The sequence below is a fragment of the Cryptosporidium muris genome, genomic scaffold, assembly GCF_000006515.1.
Source record: "Cryptosporidium muris RN66 scf_1106632373431 genomic scaffold, whole genome shotgun sequence".
Taxonomy (NCBI): domain Eukaryota; phylum Apicomplexa; class Conoidasida; order Eucoccidiorida; family Cryptosporidiidae; genus Cryptosporidium; species Cryptosporidium muris.
The window spans coordinates 739200-760255 of NW_002196573.1; the positions used below are offsets into that span (position 1 = coordinate 739200).

General features: G+C 28.2%; 10 protein-coding genes across 10 annotated transcripts, besides 19 other annotated features; 8 read left to right on the plus strand and 2 right to left on the minus strand.

Moving 5' to 3' along the window:
* Positions 1 to 215: 215 nt before the first annotated feature.
* CMU_010190 (uncharacterized protein) lies at positions 216 to 785 on the plus strand (the record flags this gene model as incomplete). The annotated part of the gene is made up of 1 exon (XM_002140840.1): positions 216 to 785. One exon carries the CDS (start codon positions 216 to 218, stop codon positions 783 to 785), a length of 570 nt encoding a protein of 189 aa, XP_002140876.1.
* A 101-nt stretch (positions 786 to 886) lies between these two features.
* Positions 887 to 925: a sequence feature (AT_rich).
* Positions 926 to 1133: 208 nt separating this feature from the next.
* Positions 1134 to 2780, plus strand: CMU_010200 (eukaryotic translation initiation factor 3 subunit 7 family protein; the record flags this gene model as incomplete). Its single annotated transcript, XM_002140841.1, has 1 exon — positions 1134 to 2780. One exon carries the CDS (start codon positions 1134 to 1136, stop codon positions 2778 to 2780), a length of 1647 nt encoding a protein of 548 aa, XP_002140877.1.
* Positions 2781 to 3254: 474 nt separating this feature from the next.
* On the plus strand, positions 3255 to 3872 carry CMU_010210 (60S ribosomal protein L15, putative; the record flags this gene model as incomplete). The annotated part of the gene is made up of 1 exon (XM_002140842.1): positions 3255 to 3872. The coding sequence occupies one exon, from the start codon at positions 3255 to 3257 to the stop codon at positions 3870 to 3872; it is 618 nt and encodes a 205-aa protein (XP_002140878.1).
* Positions 3873 to 4063: 191 nt separating this feature from the next.
* Positions 4064 to 4882, minus strand: CMU_010220 (uncharacterized protein; the record flags this gene model as incomplete). Its single annotated transcript, XM_002140843.1, has 1 exon — positions 4064 to 4882. The coding sequence occupies one exon, from the start codon at positions 4880 to 4882 to the stop codon at positions 4064 to 4066; it is 819 nt and encodes a 272-aa protein (XP_002140879.1).
* Positions 4571 to 4692: a sequence feature (T-rich).
* Positions 4883 to 4980: 98 nt separating the features above from the next.
* Positions 4981 to 5004: a sequence feature (AT_rich).
* A 140-nt stretch (positions 5005 to 5144) lies between these two features.
* Positions 5145 to 5182: a microsatellite.
* Positions 5183 to 5309: 127 nt separating this feature from the next.
* Positions 5310 to 5351: a sequence feature (AT_rich).
* A 31-nt stretch (positions 5352 to 5382) lies between these two features.
* Positions 5383 to 5419: a sequence feature (AT_rich).
* A 324-nt stretch (positions 5420 to 5743) lies between these two features.
* Positions 5744 to 5866: a sequence feature (AT_rich).
* A 111-nt stretch (positions 5867 to 5977) lies between these two features.
* Positions 5978 to 6023: a sequence feature (AT_rich).
* A 260-nt stretch (positions 6024 to 6283) lies between these two features.
* Positions 6284 to 6329: a sequence feature (AT_rich).
* A 217-nt stretch (positions 6330 to 6546) lies between these two features.
* CMU_010230 (kelch motif family protein) lies at positions 6547 to 10404 on the plus strand (the record flags this gene model as incomplete). Its single annotated transcript, XM_002140844.1, has 1 exon — positions 6547 to 10404. The coding sequence occupies one exon, from the start codon at positions 6547 to 6549 to the stop codon at positions 10402 to 10404; it is 3858 nt and encodes a 1285-aa protein (XP_002140880.1).
* Positions 8454 to 8491: a sequence feature (AT_rich).
* Positions 8555 to 8583: a sequence feature (AT_rich).
* Positions 10008 to 10032: a microsatellite.
* Position 10405: 1 nt separating the features above from the next.
* Positions 10406 to 10441: a sequence feature (AT_rich).
* Positions 10442 to 10611: 170 nt separating this feature from the next.
* CMU_010240 (nucleoside transporter family protein) lies at positions 10612 to 11949 on the plus strand (the record flags this gene model as incomplete). The annotated part of the gene is made up of 1 exon (XM_002140845.1): positions 10612 to 11949. The coding sequence occupies one exon, from the start codon at positions 10612 to 10614 to the stop codon at positions 11947 to 11949; it is 1338 nt and encodes a 445-aa protein (XP_002140881.1).
* Positions 11950 to 12075: 126 nt separating this feature from the next.
* On the minus strand, positions 12076 to 12565 carry CMU_010250 (uncharacterized protein; the record flags this gene model as incomplete). Its single annotated transcript, XM_002140846.1, has 2 exons — positions 12076 to 12393; positions 12452 to 12565. The coding sequence occupies 2 exons, from the start codon at positions 12563 to 12565 to the stop codon at positions 12076 to 12078; spliced, it is 432 nt and encodes a 143-aa protein (XP_002140882.1).
* Positions 12409 to 12429: a sequence feature (AT_rich).
* Positions 12566 to 12703: 138 nt separating the features above from the next.
* CMU_010260 (uncharacterized protein) lies at positions 12704 to 14245 on the plus strand (the record flags this gene model as incomplete). Its single annotated transcript, XM_002140847.1, has 1 exon — positions 12704 to 14245. One exon carries the CDS (start codon positions 12704 to 12706, stop codon positions 14243 to 14245), a length of 1542 nt encoding a protein of 513 aa, XP_002140883.1.
* A 376-nt stretch (positions 14246 to 14621) lies between these two features.
* On the plus strand, positions 14622 to 15663 carry CMU_010270 (OTU-like cysteine protease family protein; the record flags this gene model as incomplete). Its single annotated transcript, XM_002140848.1, has 3 exons — positions 14622 to 15042; positions 15118 to 15220; positions 15285 to 15663. 3 exons carry the CDS (start codon positions 14622 to 14624, stop codon positions 15661 to 15663), a joined length of 903 nt encoding a protein of 300 aa, XP_002140884.1.
* Positions 15048 to 15125: a sequence feature (AT_rich).
* Positions 15246 to 15277: a sequence feature (AT_rich).
* Positions 15664 to 15685: 22 nt separating the features above from the next.
* Positions 15686 to 15778: a sequence feature (AT_rich).
* A 629-nt stretch (positions 15779 to 16407) lies between these two features.
* Positions 16408 to 16429: a sequence feature (AT_rich).
* A 451-nt stretch (positions 16430 to 16880) lies between these two features.
* Positions 16881 to 20867, plus strand: CMU_010280 (ABC transporter family protein; the record flags this gene model as incomplete). The annotated part of the gene is made up of 1 exon (XM_002140849.1): positions 16881 to 20867. One exon carries the CDS (start codon positions 16881 to 16883, stop codon positions 20865 to 20867), a length of 3987 nt encoding a protein of 1328 aa, XP_002140885.1.
* Positions 17719 to 17740: a sequence feature (AT_rich).
* Positions 20868 to 21056: the final 189 nt, after the last annotated feature.

Here is a 21056-nt window from a genome sequence, read left to right on the forward strand (position 1 = left end):
ACTTTAATGGTTAAATTATAAGGAAAATTAAAATCTTTACCGATTAGTAGTATAGACATTAAATATAAAAAGCATTACTTCCCGCTTACTTTTTTTATGCGGTAAAATCAGGACTTTGATTCTTATATAAATTGGGGTTTTACTATTTATAAAGTCTTTTAAGAACTTTTATCAGAAATTAGCTTCTGAAATTCTCCTGATTATCAAGTGATTTTATGCCAGATAGGAGGGCTTGTGATTTTAAAGATAATATAGAGAAGACCTCTAAAGAAATAGAATTCCTTAATATACAAGAAAGTGGATCTAAGCTCATAGAAAGTCTATCATTTATAAAAACTGGAGTACAAGAAGAGCTAAAAAGTAAACTAGATAATACGGTACCTCCATGGAAAAGATGTAAAGTACCTTTTAAAAGTGATATTATTAAAAGGGCTCAAGAATTTCTACAAGCAAGTGATTCAAATAATAAAACTTTAAATCAATATAATGACATTTGCAATGATAAATTATATGATAATATTGGTGATCAACAACATGTAATTATGGATGTACATCTTGGAGTGTTTAATGTAGATGGTAATGTCCTTGATGAACCTCAACTATTAGATAAAGGTATTGTAACAGTTTCATTAGATAATATAAATACTTCGGATATTAGCGAATATAAGGAAGATATGGGGATAATAATAGAAAGTGAATTAGATACAGGGTATCCACCAAATAAGAGTAAACATATATCTTTAGTAGAAGTTGTTTCTGAAAGTGGAGAATCTGTAAATTATTAGTATAGCCAGGTTTACAGGTAGTAACTTATTTAAGGAAAATACTTTATATATTAATTTATACCTTTTCTTATTCTTTGGTTTTTTGTAGATTTATTACTGAGATTATAAATAATTATTACTATATTTATTATTAAATATATCCATAAGTTTTTTAAGAATTAGATCTAGTCTATGAATTAAGTGAATAATAATATTTCGAATAGATATTTAATCTATTATAAAGTGAGTATATGATGATTTATTTGTACACCTTAATCTACTTTATAACTAGATTGTAGACGACAATTTTAGCGGTATAGCTTAAGCTTGAATCTTTTATTGTATTCCTAGGAAATTATATAAGAGAAAATGAAGGCTTTACAGTTGACCATAAATTTCAATAGTAATACATGGAGTCCATCTATGGATGACTTAGCTGGTGATAATTGTCTTGAAAAAATAAAATACTTTCCATTTGCTCCATCTATAAAAGTAGATAAACTTGGTTCAGTATGTGATTTCTCATATACAAGTTATTCTAGGGCCCGTGAAGCAAAAGTAATGCAAGTTGAGAATCATGACTTCCATTTAGTTGATTCTCGTCCATTCCCAAAAACAAAGATTCGTTATATTCAACGAAGGTTTCAAAAAGAAACAACTCAAGCATATCAACAAAAGCAACAACAACAAGAGAAAGCAGAACTACTTGGTAGGCAGGGTAAACGTGGAGGTAAATTAAGACAAGGAGGACAGAATTATCAATATTCACGTAGTAGATTTGTATCACGTATGCGTACACTTACAGAATGGTCTATAGAACCACTATCTTCTTGGACATCTATAGCAGAAATACCATTGACAAGTTTACCAAAGCAATCACTAGATATAAGCCGTTTGAATGTAGAGGATATAGCTTGGTATGGTACTCTAAGATGCTACAATAAATCTATTGATAGAATATCACCAAAATTACCTGTACCACTACGTGACTTTGGTGGTGCTGAATTTTTGCAACCAACAACATCTGATGATGATGTACTCCGTGAAGCACTACTAATACCTGAGAAAAGTGTTGATGTTGCAATTACTGATCAGATACTAGCATGTTTAGTTGCAGCTACACAATCTAAGTATTCATGGCATATTTTGGTTACTCATATTGATGGTAAACTTATCTTCGATAAACAAGATGGCTCAATTATTGATTTAGTTACTGTTAATGAAACATCTGCAGAACCTCCATTACCAGATAATATCAATAAAAATAATCGTCCTCATTTATTAGGAATGGAAGCTTTAAAGGCTAATCAGAATTTTACACAAAATATTTTATTGGAAGGTGATGGTGGAATTATACAGAAATATGATCCTTCTCCATTTACTGAAAGTTGTGCTAATTTTACAGAATCTAAATCTTATAGATATCGTATATTTTCTTTGCCACCAAGAACTGGGGCAGCTTCTACTGAAATTGCTCAGAGAGTTGTTCGTGTAGCAATCCGTACAGAAGTAGATGCAAAATTACAAAATACTACAGATGAGAATGGATTAATATTTGCAAGAGCACTAAGTGAATACGATATGAAAACAATAAAAACATGGAATACTCAGCTTGAAACCCAAAAGGGTGCATTATTAGCTACAGAAATTAGAAATAACGCTTGCCAGCTAACAAAGTGGGCTACTCAGGCTTTGCTATCAAGTTGTGATACTCTAAAACTTGGTTATATAGTGAGACGTTCAGCAAATGATAGAGAAAATCATGTGATTATGAGTGTCCAGTCATACAAAACAAGAGAACTCAGTGCTCAAATGGGACTTAAGGAAGAGAATGCATGGGGTATCACAAGGGCTCTTATAGATCTCCTTGCAGAACAACCTGAAGGTCAATATGTCATACTGCGTACTCCAGTTAAACATGTCCTTAGAATATATAAATTACCAGAGGAGGAAAGCAGTGAGCAGATGGGAGAAAATACATATAATCATAAGCATGATAATTCAAATGCTAAGTAGTTTATTTTAATTACTGAGGAGAATTTAACTAGGATATCTTTTAGTTAGAATAAGTCAGTAATATTGTATATCAAGAAGACTTCCCATACTGTTTCTCTTAAGAAAAAACAGAGAAAAGTTGGAATATTTATACCTTATTGTTGAATAATAGTCATAACCTTCCTTATCTTTGCAATTATTTACTCTCAATTTATTTTTATAATACATAAGTTCAAACAGTAGATGATGTCTTGTCCACTGCGTCTCTGGCGGTTGTTTGTGGAGCCTGTCTCTTGATCTGCATCAAATAAATATACTACAATTGCTCGTAGTAGTGAATAGTTGGTCAGCCAAGTAAACAACATAAGTTTAGGTTGGATTGCTTCCTGCTTAGAAACTTATACTGTTAACCAATAAATAATATTGGTTTGATATAGCAGATAATTCGATATTTTCTATTTATTTTCATTTTGTTTTTGGAACTAGGACTGCAATATGGGTGCATATAAGTACCTTGAAGAGCTTTATAAAAGAAAACAGTCTGATATATTAAGATTTCTTATGCGTGTTAGAGCTTGGGAATATCGACAACTCCCAAGTGTAACAAGGTGTACACGTCCAACACGTCCAGATAAAGCAAGAAGATTAGGATACAAGGCTAAGCAAGGATATGTTATATATCGTGTAAGAGTACGTAGAGGTGATCGTAAGAAACGTGTAGCTAAGGGTATAGTTTATGGTAAACCAAAAAATCAGGGTATATGTAAAATGAAGAGTACCCGAAATTTAAGAGCTTTAGCAGAAGAGAAAGTTGGGAAGTCAATATGTGGAGGTCTTAGAGTATTAAACTCTTACTTCGTTGCTCAGGATGCTACATTTAAATTCTTTGAGGTCATCTTAGTTGATCCATCACACAATGCAATCCGTAATAATGCAAGGATTAATTACATTTGCAATCCAGTACATAAACAAAGGCAACAGAGAGGACTTACAGCTGCTGGTAGAAAGAGCCGTGGCTTATTAGTTAAGGGTGGTAAGGCAGCTAGATTAAGACCATCAAGAAGAGCTGTCTATCGTCGTAGACAATTCATACAGTTACGTAGATATCGTTAAAAGATTTCCAGTTATTGACTATAATAACTACTCTCTTATTTCCTAGATTGTATTATTTATAGTTTATGCTTAATTCTTACTAGGCACATTGTAATCAAACTTTTAATTATTCCGCTCAGAAAAGAAAAAAAGAAATACTTTTACTAAGTTTAAATGACACTATATTTTACACAAAGTTCATTGGAGTTTAATTATAAATTGAAAAGAGAATTAAGGGGATTTTGTACTATATCTTTATTTGTTAAAAAAGCATTTGTTATAATAGATTGTTGATTGTCAGGTTTATCTTTTGAAGATGCTATACTAAAATTTTTTCTTGCTGTGATTAATTCAAATTTGTTAACTATATCTTTCCTATTTTGAGTGGCACTAGTTAATGCTCTTGTTTTTGTAGATATTAACTTCTCTTTATCTTCTCTTAGACATTTTGACCATTGGGAAGCACTCTCCATAAATAAAAGGTCTTTTCCTAAATTTTTATCTATACATTGTTTGAAAGATGTTACAAATCTTCCCTTTCTACCATGCGGTGAAATCTCTTTTATTTTATGTGTATCTAAAGAGTTAATAGATATTGAGTTATTTTCAGAATATATATCATTTAAATCTAGAGCCTTGCATATACGACAAAGTCTTTCATAATATCTTTCATATAATATATCAAGTTGTAATTCTGTTACTATTAAATCTGGCTCTAATTTCTCTTCATTTAAATTTTTTATCTCCTTTATATTACTTTCATTTTCCTTCTCTATTCTATTTTGGTTATTAATTGTAACTTTATTTTTGTATGGTATAGATATTTCCTTTTTTACTTTTAATGGAGAATATGAATAAGAACGTCTCTGTTTAATCATCTTTTTTTTTTTTATATCTTCTAAGGTGCATGAAGGTGGTGATACACTTCTACATAACTTCCAAAATTCTGTTTTACTTGTTCTTAATTTATCTAGATAATTTCTATATTCTTGAGATGCATCTTGACGATTTTTAGATATTCTCTGAGCCATCTTATTCAAATGGGATTTTGGAGATAATTTATATTTTCCTATATTATCATCATTATCCTATTTATTAATTGCATAACAAGTTACAAATACATGTTTTCTTAATATATAAAAATATTTATTTACTTACTTTCCAACTAGGTTTTATTTCAAAGGTCAAATCTTTACAACAAATTTTATGCCCATATCCACTTTTATTACTATATATATCTTTACAATTATTCTTATCTAAATGCATTTCTTACATAAGTTTAATAAATTTATTAAAAGAAAAAAAAATAAAGAAAAATAAAAAAAAAAAAAGGCGCTTAATTTTATCCACTAATATATTACATGCATGTATAACGTTTTATATAATATTTTATCTAAGAATTCCAATATACTAAATATTTCTATCTTTACAACAAAAAGTATCTAATATAAGTGTATCTATATAAAATTTAAATTTGTAAACTATTTTATGTTAATAATAGCAAGAATTTTGTATATTTAGCTCTATAGTCTATAAATAAATAAATATTCAACTTTTATAATATAAATGATCTATAATACTAGATTCAAATGTAACTTTAGAAAAATTGTCTCCATATTGTACATTATAAATCTTTAAGATTTTGATACTTAGTAATCTATTAGTAAAACCTAATAATATCTTTTATAATAATATCTTCTTGTTACTATCATTAATACTATAGATTGAATAATCCCATCAATTATTACAAGATATTTTAATTAAGTATATATGATTACATAAATCAAATAATTTTTTTTCCTATCATTTGTCTATATTTAGTGTGGGAATCCATTGTATTAAATATTAGCTGAAATAGTATTTCTAATAATTATTCATATATATTAGAGTACTATTAAAATTATTTTTAATAGATTATAACAATGAACAATTTATATCTTATAAAATAAATTTGTTTTGTTTATTTTAAACTTATATGTTTCATATATAAACTAAAAATAACTTATTTATTATTACTTGTAGGGCTAAACACTAAAATAGTAGCATTGTTAATTTCTAAGATATTAATATTATAAAGAGTTCCAAAAATCTGATATTCCTATTGATAACTTTATTAAGTTATCAAGTTAAATATATTAAAGTTAATATTTATCTCATTTAATTTTATAATAAGTAGTATAAATTCACAGTAATAATTGGAATTCTGATATATCAAACTTTATACTAATAAGAACATTATATATATTATATTATGAAGTTTATAGTACAAATCCACTAAAAAGATTGAAAAAGTTCATATAACCTATATACTAGTACTTTATAAATTTCTTAATTTCAAATAGTAAGAAAGAAATAAATAAAAATTAGATTGTTTAATTATTAAGGTTGTCAAATTAAGTGCCTCAGGATTTTTTAAAAAAACTGGAAGTTACTATATAAAATATAAAATATACAATAAGAATATTTCATTATAAAAAAGGAAGGATGAAAAAGTTAATACAATACTAAATATTTCAGTATAATTATAAATTAGGCAGCTAGCAATATATACTTAAATTCCTAAAACGCATTCCTATAGACAACGTGAAATGGGCGCGCATATATGATACTTAGAACTCGCATATAGTCTAAAATATTAGCTTTTGTTAAATTCAGTAAATTTTAATTTCCAAATTGACAGCTTCTATTAAATGTGATGGATATTGATATTACTGAAGCTAATATTAATAGTAAGAATGATGAGATAAATGTTCATTTAGATGGGATAAATATACCCAAAGTGAAGTTGGATAATCCTATAGATATTGAATATAAAAGTGAGGATTTGAATAAGGAATATTGGTTTTATACTGATAATAATACTTTTACTTTGATTGTAGATGAGAGTATTGCTAGAAATAAGATGGATCTTCAAAAGTGTCATATTTTTTGTATTCCAAGTGCACCTGAATTTTGCATCTATTATAGGGTAAATAATAAATTACCGAATATGGAAGATGGGAATCATCTTATTGTAGGAATATCATTAAAAACTGGGAGATATACTAGTGAACTATGTTATAAGGATATAAAGGATATTCTACTAAAGAAATTGGAATATTGGGAGAGTAAATTTAAAACTAGAATGATTGATTATAATAAATATGAAGAAAAAAATGTGGAGAGAGATAATCCTAGAAATCAAGGTAAATTGACATTATTAAGATTACTAGAATCATTAAGCTCTGATCAATTAACAACTGCAAACCAACGCAAAGAGATAAGAGAAGCTGTAAATTCCTATTTATTTGGCGAAATTAGCTATAATGATTTTTTTAGTTTAATAGCTGATATAATAGGAGAGAAGATTTTATATTCAATTATTTTATATATGAATTCGACAATTTCTAATACTCCTAATCCAAACTATTCTGCTATACTGGATTCTTATGGTTTACAAACTAAATTAAATATATACAATAATATAGATCCTAATCATTTTGATATATTTATAGAAGATAATGCTCGATTATATCCTGTTTTTTTACATCCAAATAATTTTACCTGTTTAGGACATTCTAAAGTTCATTGTGGTGATTACTTATTAATATTTGGTGGCATAACTTCAAAATTTTGCTTAGGAGATTCATATCCAAAATTATCTGAATTTAATGAAATAATAACTTTAAATTTGGCTAAAAATAAGTTTACTAAAATAACAACAAATGGTTTAATTCCAAAATGTAGGATGTATCACTCTAGTAACCTAATATATACTCTTAAAGGTCCTATGGTACTTGTATATGGTGGTTTACACTATAAAGAAGATAGTAATTGGGAATTTTTAGATGATATTGAGTGTCTTGATATTGAATCAAAATCTTGGATTTATTTAGGAGATATTAAAAATAATAGTGTAGGAAAACGAATTTTACATACAGGTTTAGTTTATCCTGCATTTTCAGATATACCTCAAAATAAAAGTGTATATTCAAAATTTTTAGTAATTTTTGGAGGTCTTACGAAGGATCAAGATAGTCAAAATATCAATCCTAGAAATGATTTATGGTGTTATTCTATTGAAAATAAATCCTGGCATAGTATAACGGTTATAAGTGCTCCAAATAAGATAAATATTGAAATTCCAAGTCCTCGATTTGGTCATAGTTGTGCTTGGGTAGATGATAATACTTTTTATATATATGGAGGTGAAGGTAAAGATAAAGATACTTGTAGTACAAAAGATGATGTTGGAATTATATTTAATGATATTTGGTCATTTACATTCGTATCTAGTATTGATGATATTGATAATTGCAATATAAAAGGATACTGGGAATTGATTAAAAGTGAGAATAATAGTAATCAAGTAAATTCATCACTCCACACATCTATTATGCTAGGCATCTATTCAAACAACCCTAGTTATGAAACATCAAATTTAATTGGAACTTTAGATTCAGAAAATTTAGAGAATTATCGTGAGAAAATTTTAATTTCATTTGGAGGGATTAGTAAGCCGTTGATTTCAAAATATCCTTTAAATTTGAATTTTCCAAATAAAAGACTTATTACTTGTTATAATGAATTATTTGAGGAAGATTCAAAAAATTCATATGTAGGTTTAAATTTTAAAATATTCTTTTTAAATTCAAATAAATGGTTATTTACTAATTTTACAATAAATTCTCCATCACCATCAGTTTCTGACATTATTAATAGTGATAATAATAATATTGATTATTTAATAAAAGTTCCAAAAATTTCAAATCATATTTCTGGAATTTGCTGTTTTTTTAATTATCCTTCTTTAAATAGAAATATTTCAATACCTTGTATTTTATATCATGGTGGATCCTTTATAAAATCAAATCAACTTCAGGGTCAATCTTTTATTTTATCTCTATTTGGTTATGAACCATTTGGTTTAAAAAATAATGAAGAATCTAATATAAATATTAATGATTTTATTGAGAAAGATAATAATGAACAAATTTTAAATTCAAACAAAATGTTGAAAAAATATCTGAGACCTAATATTAGAAATACAATAAATATTCAGACTTCTTTTTTATCATCATTATCATCCTATCAAAGTTGGATATTTGGAGCTATAGCCCATTTATTTGATAACTCATTATCTACTTTTGTAAAAAGTAATAAGATAGAACTAGCCTTTTATACATTTAATTCAGATAATAATCTAACTAAATACCCTATTTCTATTTTAAGTGCCCAAAATTCAATAGAAGGAATTATTCAAATATTAAAAAATAAGGATAATATGAAATTTATATTATCTGTAACTGATAATGGAGTAGGTTTGAACTATTCTACAATGATAAAACTTTTCCAATTTGGAACAAGTCATAATATCTCATCTCTTGATTTTACAAATTCAAATATGATTGACCACTTATCTCCAAGATGTGATCAATCTAATCAAATTAACAATAATTCTAAATATGGTACTGGTTTTAAAATGGCACTTTCTAGATTGGCACCGACTTGTTTAATTATTACACGTACAAAAAATCTCTTGGGAGTTGGTTTATACTCTAAAAGTCTTTTTGAATTAAATGAAAATTCAATACCTTATATACCAGTATGTTTTTGGAATTCTCAGACATATGAACCTTTTATACCCAAAAATTCTACATTAACAGAGCACCAAGATAATCAAAATATGATTCTCAAGTTTTCACCCTTTAATCAACCTGCCAATATTGTTGAACAATTTAATGTCTTAGCCGGTACTGGTACGAGATTTCTATTTGTAGATTTAAACATACTTAATCAGTACCCAAATTTTGAATTAATTAGGCCTTTTTCATATATTAATAGGGAATTAAATAATCAATTTTCTCAAGAAAGCAATTTAGATATAGATAATTCTCTTGAAGATCAATTAAATCCTTTATTCCCATTATGGAATGATGATAAGGATTCTATAGATTTTAATTTATATACTTATTTATATTGGCTTAACCTAAATTGTACGCAGAGTATATATTGTCAGGGTAAATTACTCGTACCAAGTATTCAATATGGCCAAACTATGTTTAATGGAATATATGATTTCCTTAAGAAACACTTATTTTTGTGTGTAGAAATATCTTCAATACTTGTACCAGAAAAATTAAATGATGGTGCCTTTGCTCTAATTGGTAAATTATGTAATAATAATAATAATAATAATGATGTAGGAATAAAAGAAGCTGGAGTTCTGTTATATTATAAAGGTCGATTAATTAGACGTTTAGAAGGACACTTTCCCTGTATACATTATATTAACCAAGAAAGCGCACAACAAAATTCACATAAAAAAGTAACTAACTTGTCGCTTGTAACAGCACTAATTAATGTACCAGAATGGCTTATACCATCTGCAAATAAACAGGAATTTGTCCATGAAGGATCAGCTTTATTTAAAATTTTTCAAACAAGTACTTTTGAATTAGTGGAGGAATATTTACAGCACTGTGAACAACCTAATAAACTGCACTCATGGAGTTTAGAAAGGAATAGAGTTTCACATGATAACCCAATTAAAATATCTAAGGCATCTCATTAAGTTAATATTAATGTAGTTTTTTTTTTTTAAATAAATAGCAATTACTGCTATTTCGATACCCTTATAGATATTCCTCTACATTACGCATATTGCCCGCTCAACAGTAGCTCTATTAATAATTAAGTAAATTTGAAATTACTCTAAAGTTATAAACTAGTTGATATTATGTCTTAGTACCTTTCTGTGTAAAATATTGATCTTAATACGATGCGAAACAAGGTAAGGAGAGGTTCTGAGTTACTTGTAAACTCTGAAAATCCCTTTATTGGGCATATTATCCCTAAAAATGAGAGGATATATGGGAAGATAATGTTTAATATATTTGGGATTGCATCGCTATTTACATGGAATGTATATTTAAGCTGTTGTGGGATTTTAAATAGGGATTTGTTCCCTAATATGGGATTTATGCAGTATATACAAACAAGTTATATGACTTCTGTACTAGTAGGAAACTTAACTATGGTAATGGGTTTAACTCACTTATTTGATCCTCATAGATGTACAGTAATGCTAAATTGTATGGGAGCAATCCAATCTACAATTGTAGCTATCTCTATTTGGCTTTTATTTGGATCTTTTTCAGGGTGTCTTATAAACATAGTAGTAACAGCTCTTGTAGCATTCAGCTGTGCTATTTTAATTCCTGAAACATTTACATTAGCCTCTATAATGCCTGAAAATTTCTGTTTAGATGTTTCATTCGGGCAAGGATTAAGTGGAGTAATAACCTTTGCTTTAACTTTTATATTAGATATGTTGTTGCCAAGTACAATATTAGGTAGAAGAATTTTGGTAACTACTTTATTTATTATGAGTACAATCATCTCTTTAACTGCTGCTGGACTTGCTCAAACATTAACAAAACTTCCATGGTGTTACTCAGTAATTGCAGAGATGCGTAGAAGTTCAATTTACTCATTAGAGTCCTCATTACCTAGAACATCAAGAATTTCGTATGCAGAGTCAGTTATGTCTGTACCTATATCTATAGAATCAGAGTATAATGTTGAGTATAGTACATTTAAAGTATCTACACTAATATGGCAACAACTTTACAATATTTTTATGACATTTTTAGTTACTTTGACTGTATTTCCAACTATTTGTACACAATGGGAAGCTTTTAATATTCCAGAGCGATATTCTAACCTCTTTACCATTTTACTTGTTGGGATTTTTCATTTAGGAGATATACTTGGGCGTTATTTACCTAGATTTGGTATATTTATCCCTCCTTCATTTCTATGGGTACTCACAACTGCAAGGTTAGCATTTATACCATTATATGCTCATTTAAAAACTGCTCCTGCAACTAATATTATTGGATCAATTTGGTTTAAATTTCTTACTCAATTTTTATTAGCTTTAACTAATGGATGTTGTGCTTATTTAGCATTTATATATGGTCCTGATGCAGTATATCAGCGTCAAAATAAGGAGAAAGCTTCATTTTTACTTGCAATATATAATGTGGCTGGTATGACTGCTGGTAGTTGGTTGATGAATTTACTTATTTGGATAGGTTTCTTTCAGTTAAATTAAAATTGGATTAAGAAGAAAAAAAATAATTTATGTTTATAGTTCTATATTACTATGAAGTTGTAGAAATAATATTTTCGCAAAAGTAGATCTTAATAATTTCAATATAAATTCATTTAATCTAATTTACTATTTAAGTCTTGGATAACCTAGAACTTTTTCAAAACGATCCCAAAAGTTACTTTCCCATCCTATTAAGCATTGATCTGAACAACCTGGATTACCAAATTTATCTAAGGAGGGAATTGATGTTTGTTTTAAGACTATTTCTGTGCAGTCTGTCTCTCCAATAATATCTAAGAATTCAATCGTAACTTTAGAGTATACATCTGGTTTCCAAGAGTTGCACCTCCACTTCTGGACAATTTTCCTTGAAGGTTCTAAATATTCAATTTCTCCCTCTACATAATTATTATATAGACTAAATTTACCTCCAATACTTGCATCCTAAAATTAATATGGTAATATAAAAAATTATTAATAGTATGATTTATAGTCAACGTACCATTTTACAAGGACTACCTAAGGCTAGTCTTGTAAGTTCCCTTTCATCTAACATGGATTGATATAATATAGATGGAGGTACCCTAAAATATGCTTTGCTACTAATTGTTGTCATTTATAAAAATTGTATAATACTTTCAAGTATATTGTAATTGACTAATATAGTAAAACTGTTCTCCTAATTAGTCGGAGACGCGGCGCCCATTGTGATATCTTGATAACTGTCAGAAACTGATTGTTTGATATATAGAAAATGACTGAATTGGATCATTTTAAAAAAAGGAAGACTCGAATAGAAGATTCTATTAACACTGAAGAGGGACAAAATATAAATGTACAATTTATTGATCCTGATGGAAATAAGACTGGAAGTGAATTTGACTTGGATCTAGCTACTACAACTAAAGATCTTCAAATTTTACTAAATCAGGTTTTACAAAATGAAGATGAGACTTTATATAGCTTTTGTCTAAACGATTCAAATATAGAAGTTTCAGGATCTTTAATTGAAGCTTTCTCTAAACTTGAGAATGTTTCAACTGAGTCTGTTTTACGTATTGTATATCATCCTATGGCACCTTTTAGAGTTTTACCTGCTACACGTTGTACAACATCATTTCAAGGTCATAATGGTGCTGTTTTATGCTGTGCCTTTAGTCCTGATAGTAAATTATTAGCTACAGGATCAGGGGATTCAACAGTCAGATTTTGGGATTTACTAACAGAAACCCCTGAATTTACCTGTAAAGGACATTCTAACTGGGTTTTGACAGTGTCTTGGTCTCCTGATGGTTCATATTTAGCATCAGCTGGTATGGATAATTTAATATTTATTTGGGACCCATTTACTGGTAAACAATCTTGTCCTATTCTAAAAGGTCATACTAAAGCAGTTGTAGCATTAGCATGGCAACCTCTTCATCTTGTTGAAACTTCTAAAGAAATACAGGGAAATGGGTCATTTATACCATATTCAAAGTTGGTTAGTGCATCAAAAGATACTACTCTAAAAATTTGGAATATTATAAATGGCACTATAATACATACTCTAACATCTCACCTTCAAATGGTGACTCAGATAAAGTGGTCAGGATTTGAATCTGGTTTTATTTATAGTTCTTCAAGGGACACTATAATAAAGATTTGGAAACCTGAAACAGGACAACTTTTAAGGGACCTTAAAGGGCATGGACATTGGGTTAATACCTTAGCTTTAAATACAGATTATGTTACTAGAGCTTCATGTTATTATCCTATGACTAAAGAAGGAGTTAGGACTGATTTTAGATGTATTGATGAAAAGATTCTTATGGCTAGAAAGATATATAATTCTCTTAAACAAAATTGTAAATCTGAACGTTTATTATCGGGATCTGATGATAATACACTTTTTTTATGGGATCCAATGGGTGAAAATGGACGTAAACCTATACAAAGACTTGTTGGACATCAGAAACTTGTCAATCATGTTGTATTTTCTCCAGATGGAAGATTTATTGCATCTGCTTCTTTTGATAAAAGTATCCGTCTTTGGGATGGCTATTCTGGGAAATTCATTGCGGTATTGAGAGGTCATGTAGGACCAGTATACATGGTATGTTGGTCTGTTGATAGTAGACTTCTTGCATCTGCATCAGGTGATAGTACTGTAAAAGTTTGGCAAATTTCTAAATATAAACTTAAAGAGGATCTACCGGGACATGCAGATGAAGTTTATGCTATAGATTGGTCTATAGATGGATCAAGACTTTGCTCAGGATCAAAGGATAGACTAGTCAAAATCTGGAGACATTAAGAGAATATTATTCTTTTTATTATTATTCTTAAATACTTGTATATATTAGATTAGCATGTATTGAATTATGTTTCAGTATAATATATATCCTTACATTATTTGTATCTTTTATTTCTGAGATAACAATATATCTTCTATGTAGTATACTTGCATTAATTAGTTTCTAATCAATTATTTGTACTTGTATTCTCTCCATTCACTTTTTGAGTTATATTATATAATAAAACTCTATAAGGGTTAGCGTGATAAACTAATCGCGCTATTGTTATCTATAATCTTTGACATAATGAGCTTTGTTATAACTTTTGATACCTACATAAACTTTTAACACTTCAAATAGATCCCTTCAATTCCTAAATATCCCAATCAAATAATTATGAGTGAAATATCAGATACAAGTGATTCAAATGAAAATAACTTTAGCCGTCGTAGTATATTAAGACGTCAAAAACAGGAGTTGAAAAATTTTAAACTTGAATGGAAAAATGCATTAAAAAATAGCAAGGGTAAAGGATCTAAACGTGAAATAGATAATCAATTTAAGAAAAAAGAGCAGAATATATTAGAATTACATAAAAAAGAGCTATCTATGCAAAGTAACAATATTCAAGATAATAATATATCTATAAATATAGAAAACCAGAGAGTTGATGAATTAATATCTTCTATTAATGAATTAAAACCATTTTATATAAAAGAGAGACCGATTATATTACGTAGTTATCAAAGAAAACAAAAAAAAAGAATGGCCCAAGCTGAAAAAGATCAAAGAATGTATGAAGAGTGTATCTTAACAGGTAAGTTTAATTTATATTTAAATTCATGTAAAATTCTTTTATTTACTCAAAAATTGTATTATTAATTTATTTTAGTTAATAAACGTGATAAAACAGAAATGGAAGATATAATTGAAAAACTCAAAAAATTTAACTTGTCTCTATATACAATCAAAGCTGATGGTAATTGCCTGTTTGGGTAAGTTTATCGAAATAATATCTTGTAATATAACAAATATATAAATTTATTTAAATACTCTTAGAGCAATTAAACATCAACTGGAAATTAAAGGAATTGGGAATTATTCAATTAAACAACTTAGAAATATAGCAGCCAATTATATACAAGAAAATAGGCAAGATATTGAACCATTTATTTTATCTGCTATAGAAGGAAGTACTGTGACATTTGAAGAGTATTGTAATTGTTTAAGAAATACGAATGAATGGGGTGGAGAAGTTGAATTAGTAGCATTATCAAAATCTCTCAAAGTGCCAATTGTTGTTATTTGTGGACTATCTTATAGAAATGAATACTATGGTTTAGAATTTGAAAATCACTCAAGTTCACTTTATATTGTATACCATCTCTATTTATATGCAACAGGACCACATTATAACTCTACTATTGAGAATTATTAATAAAGTACTCTAAGGAAATATCTATAATTTTTAACTTTAATCATTAGTAATAATTTAATATATTTCAATTAATTGTTTATTATTTTAAGGAAATTATTTATAATATTTTTAATTTCTCAATATATATTCTTCTGGTTTTACTCCTACACAAAAATATATGACCATCAAAATTGGTTATTTAAATAATTCAATTATTTTTGCAACATTTCAAATTGAAATAGTCTTTATAATTAGCTAATAATTTTAGGACTTATATTTTATTGGAGATTCAACAATCATACTTATAAATTCAAGTCATGGATTGGAACTATTTAAACTTGAATAATCAAAAGGAGATCAATCTTCAGTTGAATTACATGTAGATCCACTTTGACTATGACTTATTTGAGATAATATTTAACCTAAATATTACCGGTGAAATACTTAGATTATTGTCTGGAAAACTAATTGAAAGAGATAATGTTCTTAAATGAATTTCCTGTAAGGATTTACACAATATATCTGCTACTTCAACAAAGGTTAGATTATTTACTGATGGTATTAGTGAATTGTGAGCCATGTACTCCTGTAAGAATATAAAAGTTTCAGTTCCAAAGAATCCCAGATCTTCTAAACTACCTAGGTAATATTGTACATCTTTATATGAAAGTTAATATTTTAGCAAAGAAAGGTCCATACCATATCCCATTTCATATTTTTTTGTTGATAAATAGCCAGAATGGATTAATCCGAAGCTATGGTCTGTAAATATTTTAATAATTATTATGGAGCTTCTACAGAAAAGTCTAAAAAGTAAGTAAAGACAAAATTGTGTTCCTAAGAGCCATATTATATTATAAGATACTTTATATTCTCCTTAATTTTAAGAAGTTTCAAGAAATATTAGACTTATGTGACTTTACACGAGTACATCATAGCGGGACCTAACTGACCTAAAAATGGCTAATTGGAAAAAAAGTAGAAATACTGAAAAATAGAGAATATAAAATAAGCTTTTTTTGATCAAGACCAAAAATAATTTAAACATAAGTGTCACTACTTAAGGTATTATTATAATATATATAGTTTTATGGGAAAAAAAGAAAACTTAAATATATTGCAAAATATTATAAATGATACCGATACCGTTGAAAGCGGGCAAACTACATTTAAGATTTGAGACAAATGGCGTGTAAAAGTTATTGAGTTCTAGATTTCTCTAGATTACAGTTTAGGAGATGCTAAGATTGGAAGATGTATTAAATACTTGGAAGTATTTGAGTTTTAACTGGGTCAATTGTTTCTTAGTACATTATAAGTGCGAATTCTCTGATACAGATACTTGTGATCTTCCAACCTTACTTAAATATGATGAACCCTTAGGATGGATCAAGAAAATGAGCTTAGGCTTTAGACAATATGAGGAAGATATGCATGAGGGTAAGTATAGCCCTTTTAATTTTGAGAAAGCTATACTTAAGGTATTTGGATGGGATATAACTTTATGCATATTACTAAAATTAGCCTCTATTATTTCATCTCTTTATTCTTCAGTATATTTGAGTAAACTTCTCAAGTCAGGCTACTCTCAAGATGCAGTAAATTATGGAATAATCTTGACTGTGGTTTTGGTTGTAAAGATCTTTCTTGATGTTCATTCAAAGTTTTTGATAGGTAGGCTAAGTTTAAGAATTGGTGCTACTGTAATGGGTATATCGTTTGAAAGAATATTATATGGTTCTGAAAATTCAACTAAATCCGCTGATTCAAAACCACAAATTTTTAATTTAATATTAGGAGATATTGATACAATTGAACCTTTTATTACATCAATAACTGATATTATTTTAGCTCCAATCCGTATACTTGGTTCATGGTATATTTTAAGATCTCAAGTTGGCTTTGCTGCTACTCCATCTGTGGTTACTTTTATATTTATGATGGTCTTAAGTTTTATGTTTCAGGTTCTTGGCACTTTGCAAAAGCGACCTTTTATGTATAGTCGTGATCTGAGGATAAAAAAGTGTCATGAATACTTTTCTAATATAATGACAATGCGTATGCTATTTTGGGAGGATATAATTTATAAAAAAATAATGAGTTTAAGGAAGAATGAAGTGAAAGCTAATATGAGACGTCTTGTTCTTTTATCAACTGGTATTTTTTTGGATTATAACACTCATAGTCTTGCTCAGTATGTTTTATTTTGTTGTTATTTTTATATGTATATGGTGAAGAGTAGTTATGAGATGGATTTTTCTATGACAGTAGCTCTTACTACACTCTATGTATTATATTCATTAACAAACCCTGCAAGAAATTTAATTTCAAATTTTTTAGATGGTATGGTGTCATATAATAGGTATAAAGCTTTTATTTGTAGCTATTCTCTAGATATTAATAAGAATACCGAATTATCTACATATCGAAACACAAACAAGAAATTAGCAGGGTATTATTTTAAATATATATCTGAAGAAGATCCTATAATAAGGATTTCAAGATCTGATCTAATATTTGATCAATCTAGTCTGATGAATTGTGAAGGATACCAAAGTATTCCTCAACAAGAAAATCAATTTGTTCTGAGAATTAGAGATTTAGAAATTAAGTCTGGAGAATGTTTAATAGTAACTGGTAAATCTGGATCTGGTAAGTCATCTTTCTTAAGAAGTATACTTGGAAAGATGTCCCTTATTAGTGGGAGTGATTTTGAATATTCTTCTCTTTTAAGAGATAGTCCAGTTGCATACTGCTCACAATATATTTGGTTACCAAGAGGAACTGTACGATCAGCTATTTTATTTGGTAGACTTTTTGATGAAGCTAAGTATAAAGCTGTAATTGAATGTTGTCAACTAGTAGATGATTTTAATAATTGGGAAAAAGGGGACTTGAGGATTATAGATGAGTCTGGTTATACTTTAAGTGGGGGACAAAGATCCAGAATTTGTCTTGCTAGAGCTTTGTATTCATTATCTACATCTGAATACCAATCTAATACTAAATCAAAAGTAAAACTATTTATATTGGATGATGTATTTGTAAATATAGATCCTCAAACAAGTCATGCAATATTTAAGAATATGTTTGATACTAGTGGTCTGCTATGTAATGTTTGTTGTATAATTTCATGTGATTTTAATACATTAGAATCTATATATCCACTAAGAAATCGACATTTTATTCCTGGCCTTTCACTAAAGATTGCAACTGTAAATGATGGTCTTATAGTATCATCAAGTAATCTATATTCCTATACTTTTCCTAATAAAGAAGTTAATGAGTCAAGTATATCTACAAGTAAATATTTAGATAAACAGTTTACTGGTATATCTTATGTTTCACAGGAGACTTCTAATACTAATAAAATAATTAACAATAAGATAATTAAACGAGATACAATGAACGAACACAGTATTGTAGGTAGAATATCAAGACATACATATTCGTATTATATTAAGTTAATTGGTGTAAGATCCTTTATATTATTTGTTTTTGCCTGTATATTGAAGTCTATTATTGACAAATTTAATGATCTATATATAGGCTGTTTTTCATCAATAAATAATTTGTCCTCTGAATCACAAAGTAAACTTTGGATATTGAGAAATTTTACTTTTGAAAATTATATTTGTCTATATTCAGTCATCTTATTTTTAAAACTTTCAATTGGATTTTCTATATTTATATCTGAAGCCTTCTTGGGAATTCGTGCTTCTGAATCTACTCATGATAAACTTCTCTATAAGCTTATAAATGTACCTTTTTCATTTTACAATTCTAATCCTTTAGGGAAGATTATTAATCGTTTTAATGTTGATATTCTTAACCTTGATAATGGAATAATCCATAAGATAGCAGGAGTTATATTAAACTTCTTAAATCCTATAATTCAAATGGCAATTCTAACATTCTTAAATCCTCGATTGTCACCTCTTATAATTGCTTATTTCTGCTTCATAGCTCATAAGTATGGAAAACCTTTATTTGATACTTTTAGAACTAGCCAAAGAATTATGTTAGTAACATCTTCTTTTATTTGTGGATTATTTTCTGAGATCCAGTCTGGTAAAACTATAATAAGCTGTTTCTGTGCTCAATCATACTATACTGATAAATTCTTGAGAAAATTAGAAATTTATTTAAAGACTCAATATCTCAAGTTATCTATATATCAACGTACATCTTTCAGACTTCAAATATATACTGCACCATTAGCTGTTATTATATCTTCTATTTCAGTAGTTTATACACTTTGTAGTGAGGATTTAACTGAAATGGTTGATATAAGTAGTGATATGAAGAGAGGTTATCCCCTTCTTTATTTTCTTTTGATAGCTGAAATATTAAATCGTGCTATTGGTCAAGCTTCAATTTTAGAGAAAGATATGTGCTCAGTAGAGAGAATTCAAGAATATAATGAAATGATATTAGAACATAATAACTTCAGACCCTCAAACTCTTTTTATCAAATGCCGAAAGTTAGGACTGGAGTAGTAGTTGAGAATTTGCAAGTTGATTACTGCCCATTTGGAAATACAAGTGATTCCTTCTTGCAAACTTTTACTGTTTTTAGAAATCTTAACTTAAAAGCTAAACCTTTTGAACATGTTGGTATTATTGGACGTACTGGATGTGGTAAATCAACTTTCCTTTCCACTTTAATTGGTATTTTACCAATTTCAAAAGGTCGTATTTTATTAGATGGTTGTGATATATTGACTATTCCAAATCATATTAAACGAGAAGTTATTGGTGTATTACCACAATCTCCACTTAAGTTAAATGGTTGGACAGTTAGGCAATTTTTAGATCCTCTGAATTGGTATAATGACCAAAGTATCTGGCAAGCTCTCCATATATGTGGTTTATCAGAAGTTATCCAAAACTTTCCAGGGGGTAAAAGTATAGATTCAATCATTATATGTGATGAGGGGCATAAATGCTACTTATCAGATACACAGATACGTTACCTTTCAATTGTTAGATTGATCTTACAAAGACATAAGTACAGACTGCTTATTATTGATGAACCTCCCTCAATTGGTGATAATAAAACAGAATATGGATATCCTGATCATAAATCAAAGTCTCTCATTCCTATTTACGATCTAATCAATCTATATTTTAGGCACTGCAACGTATTTATAATAGCACATCGCCTATTATATCTACAAAGGTGTGATCGTATTGTTGGACTTTCCGATATATGCCTCGAATAATATTTAACTCACTAAAAATAATAATAAAATATCGGACTTATATAGATCTTAAAATTAGTACAATTGGCGCACATTGTATTTCTATCTTAAGATTCCATATGAGATTGAGATGATATAGAAATATTTAGGAAATCTCATTTTATCGTAATCAATATAAGTTCAGTATATAACTAAATATATATATTATAG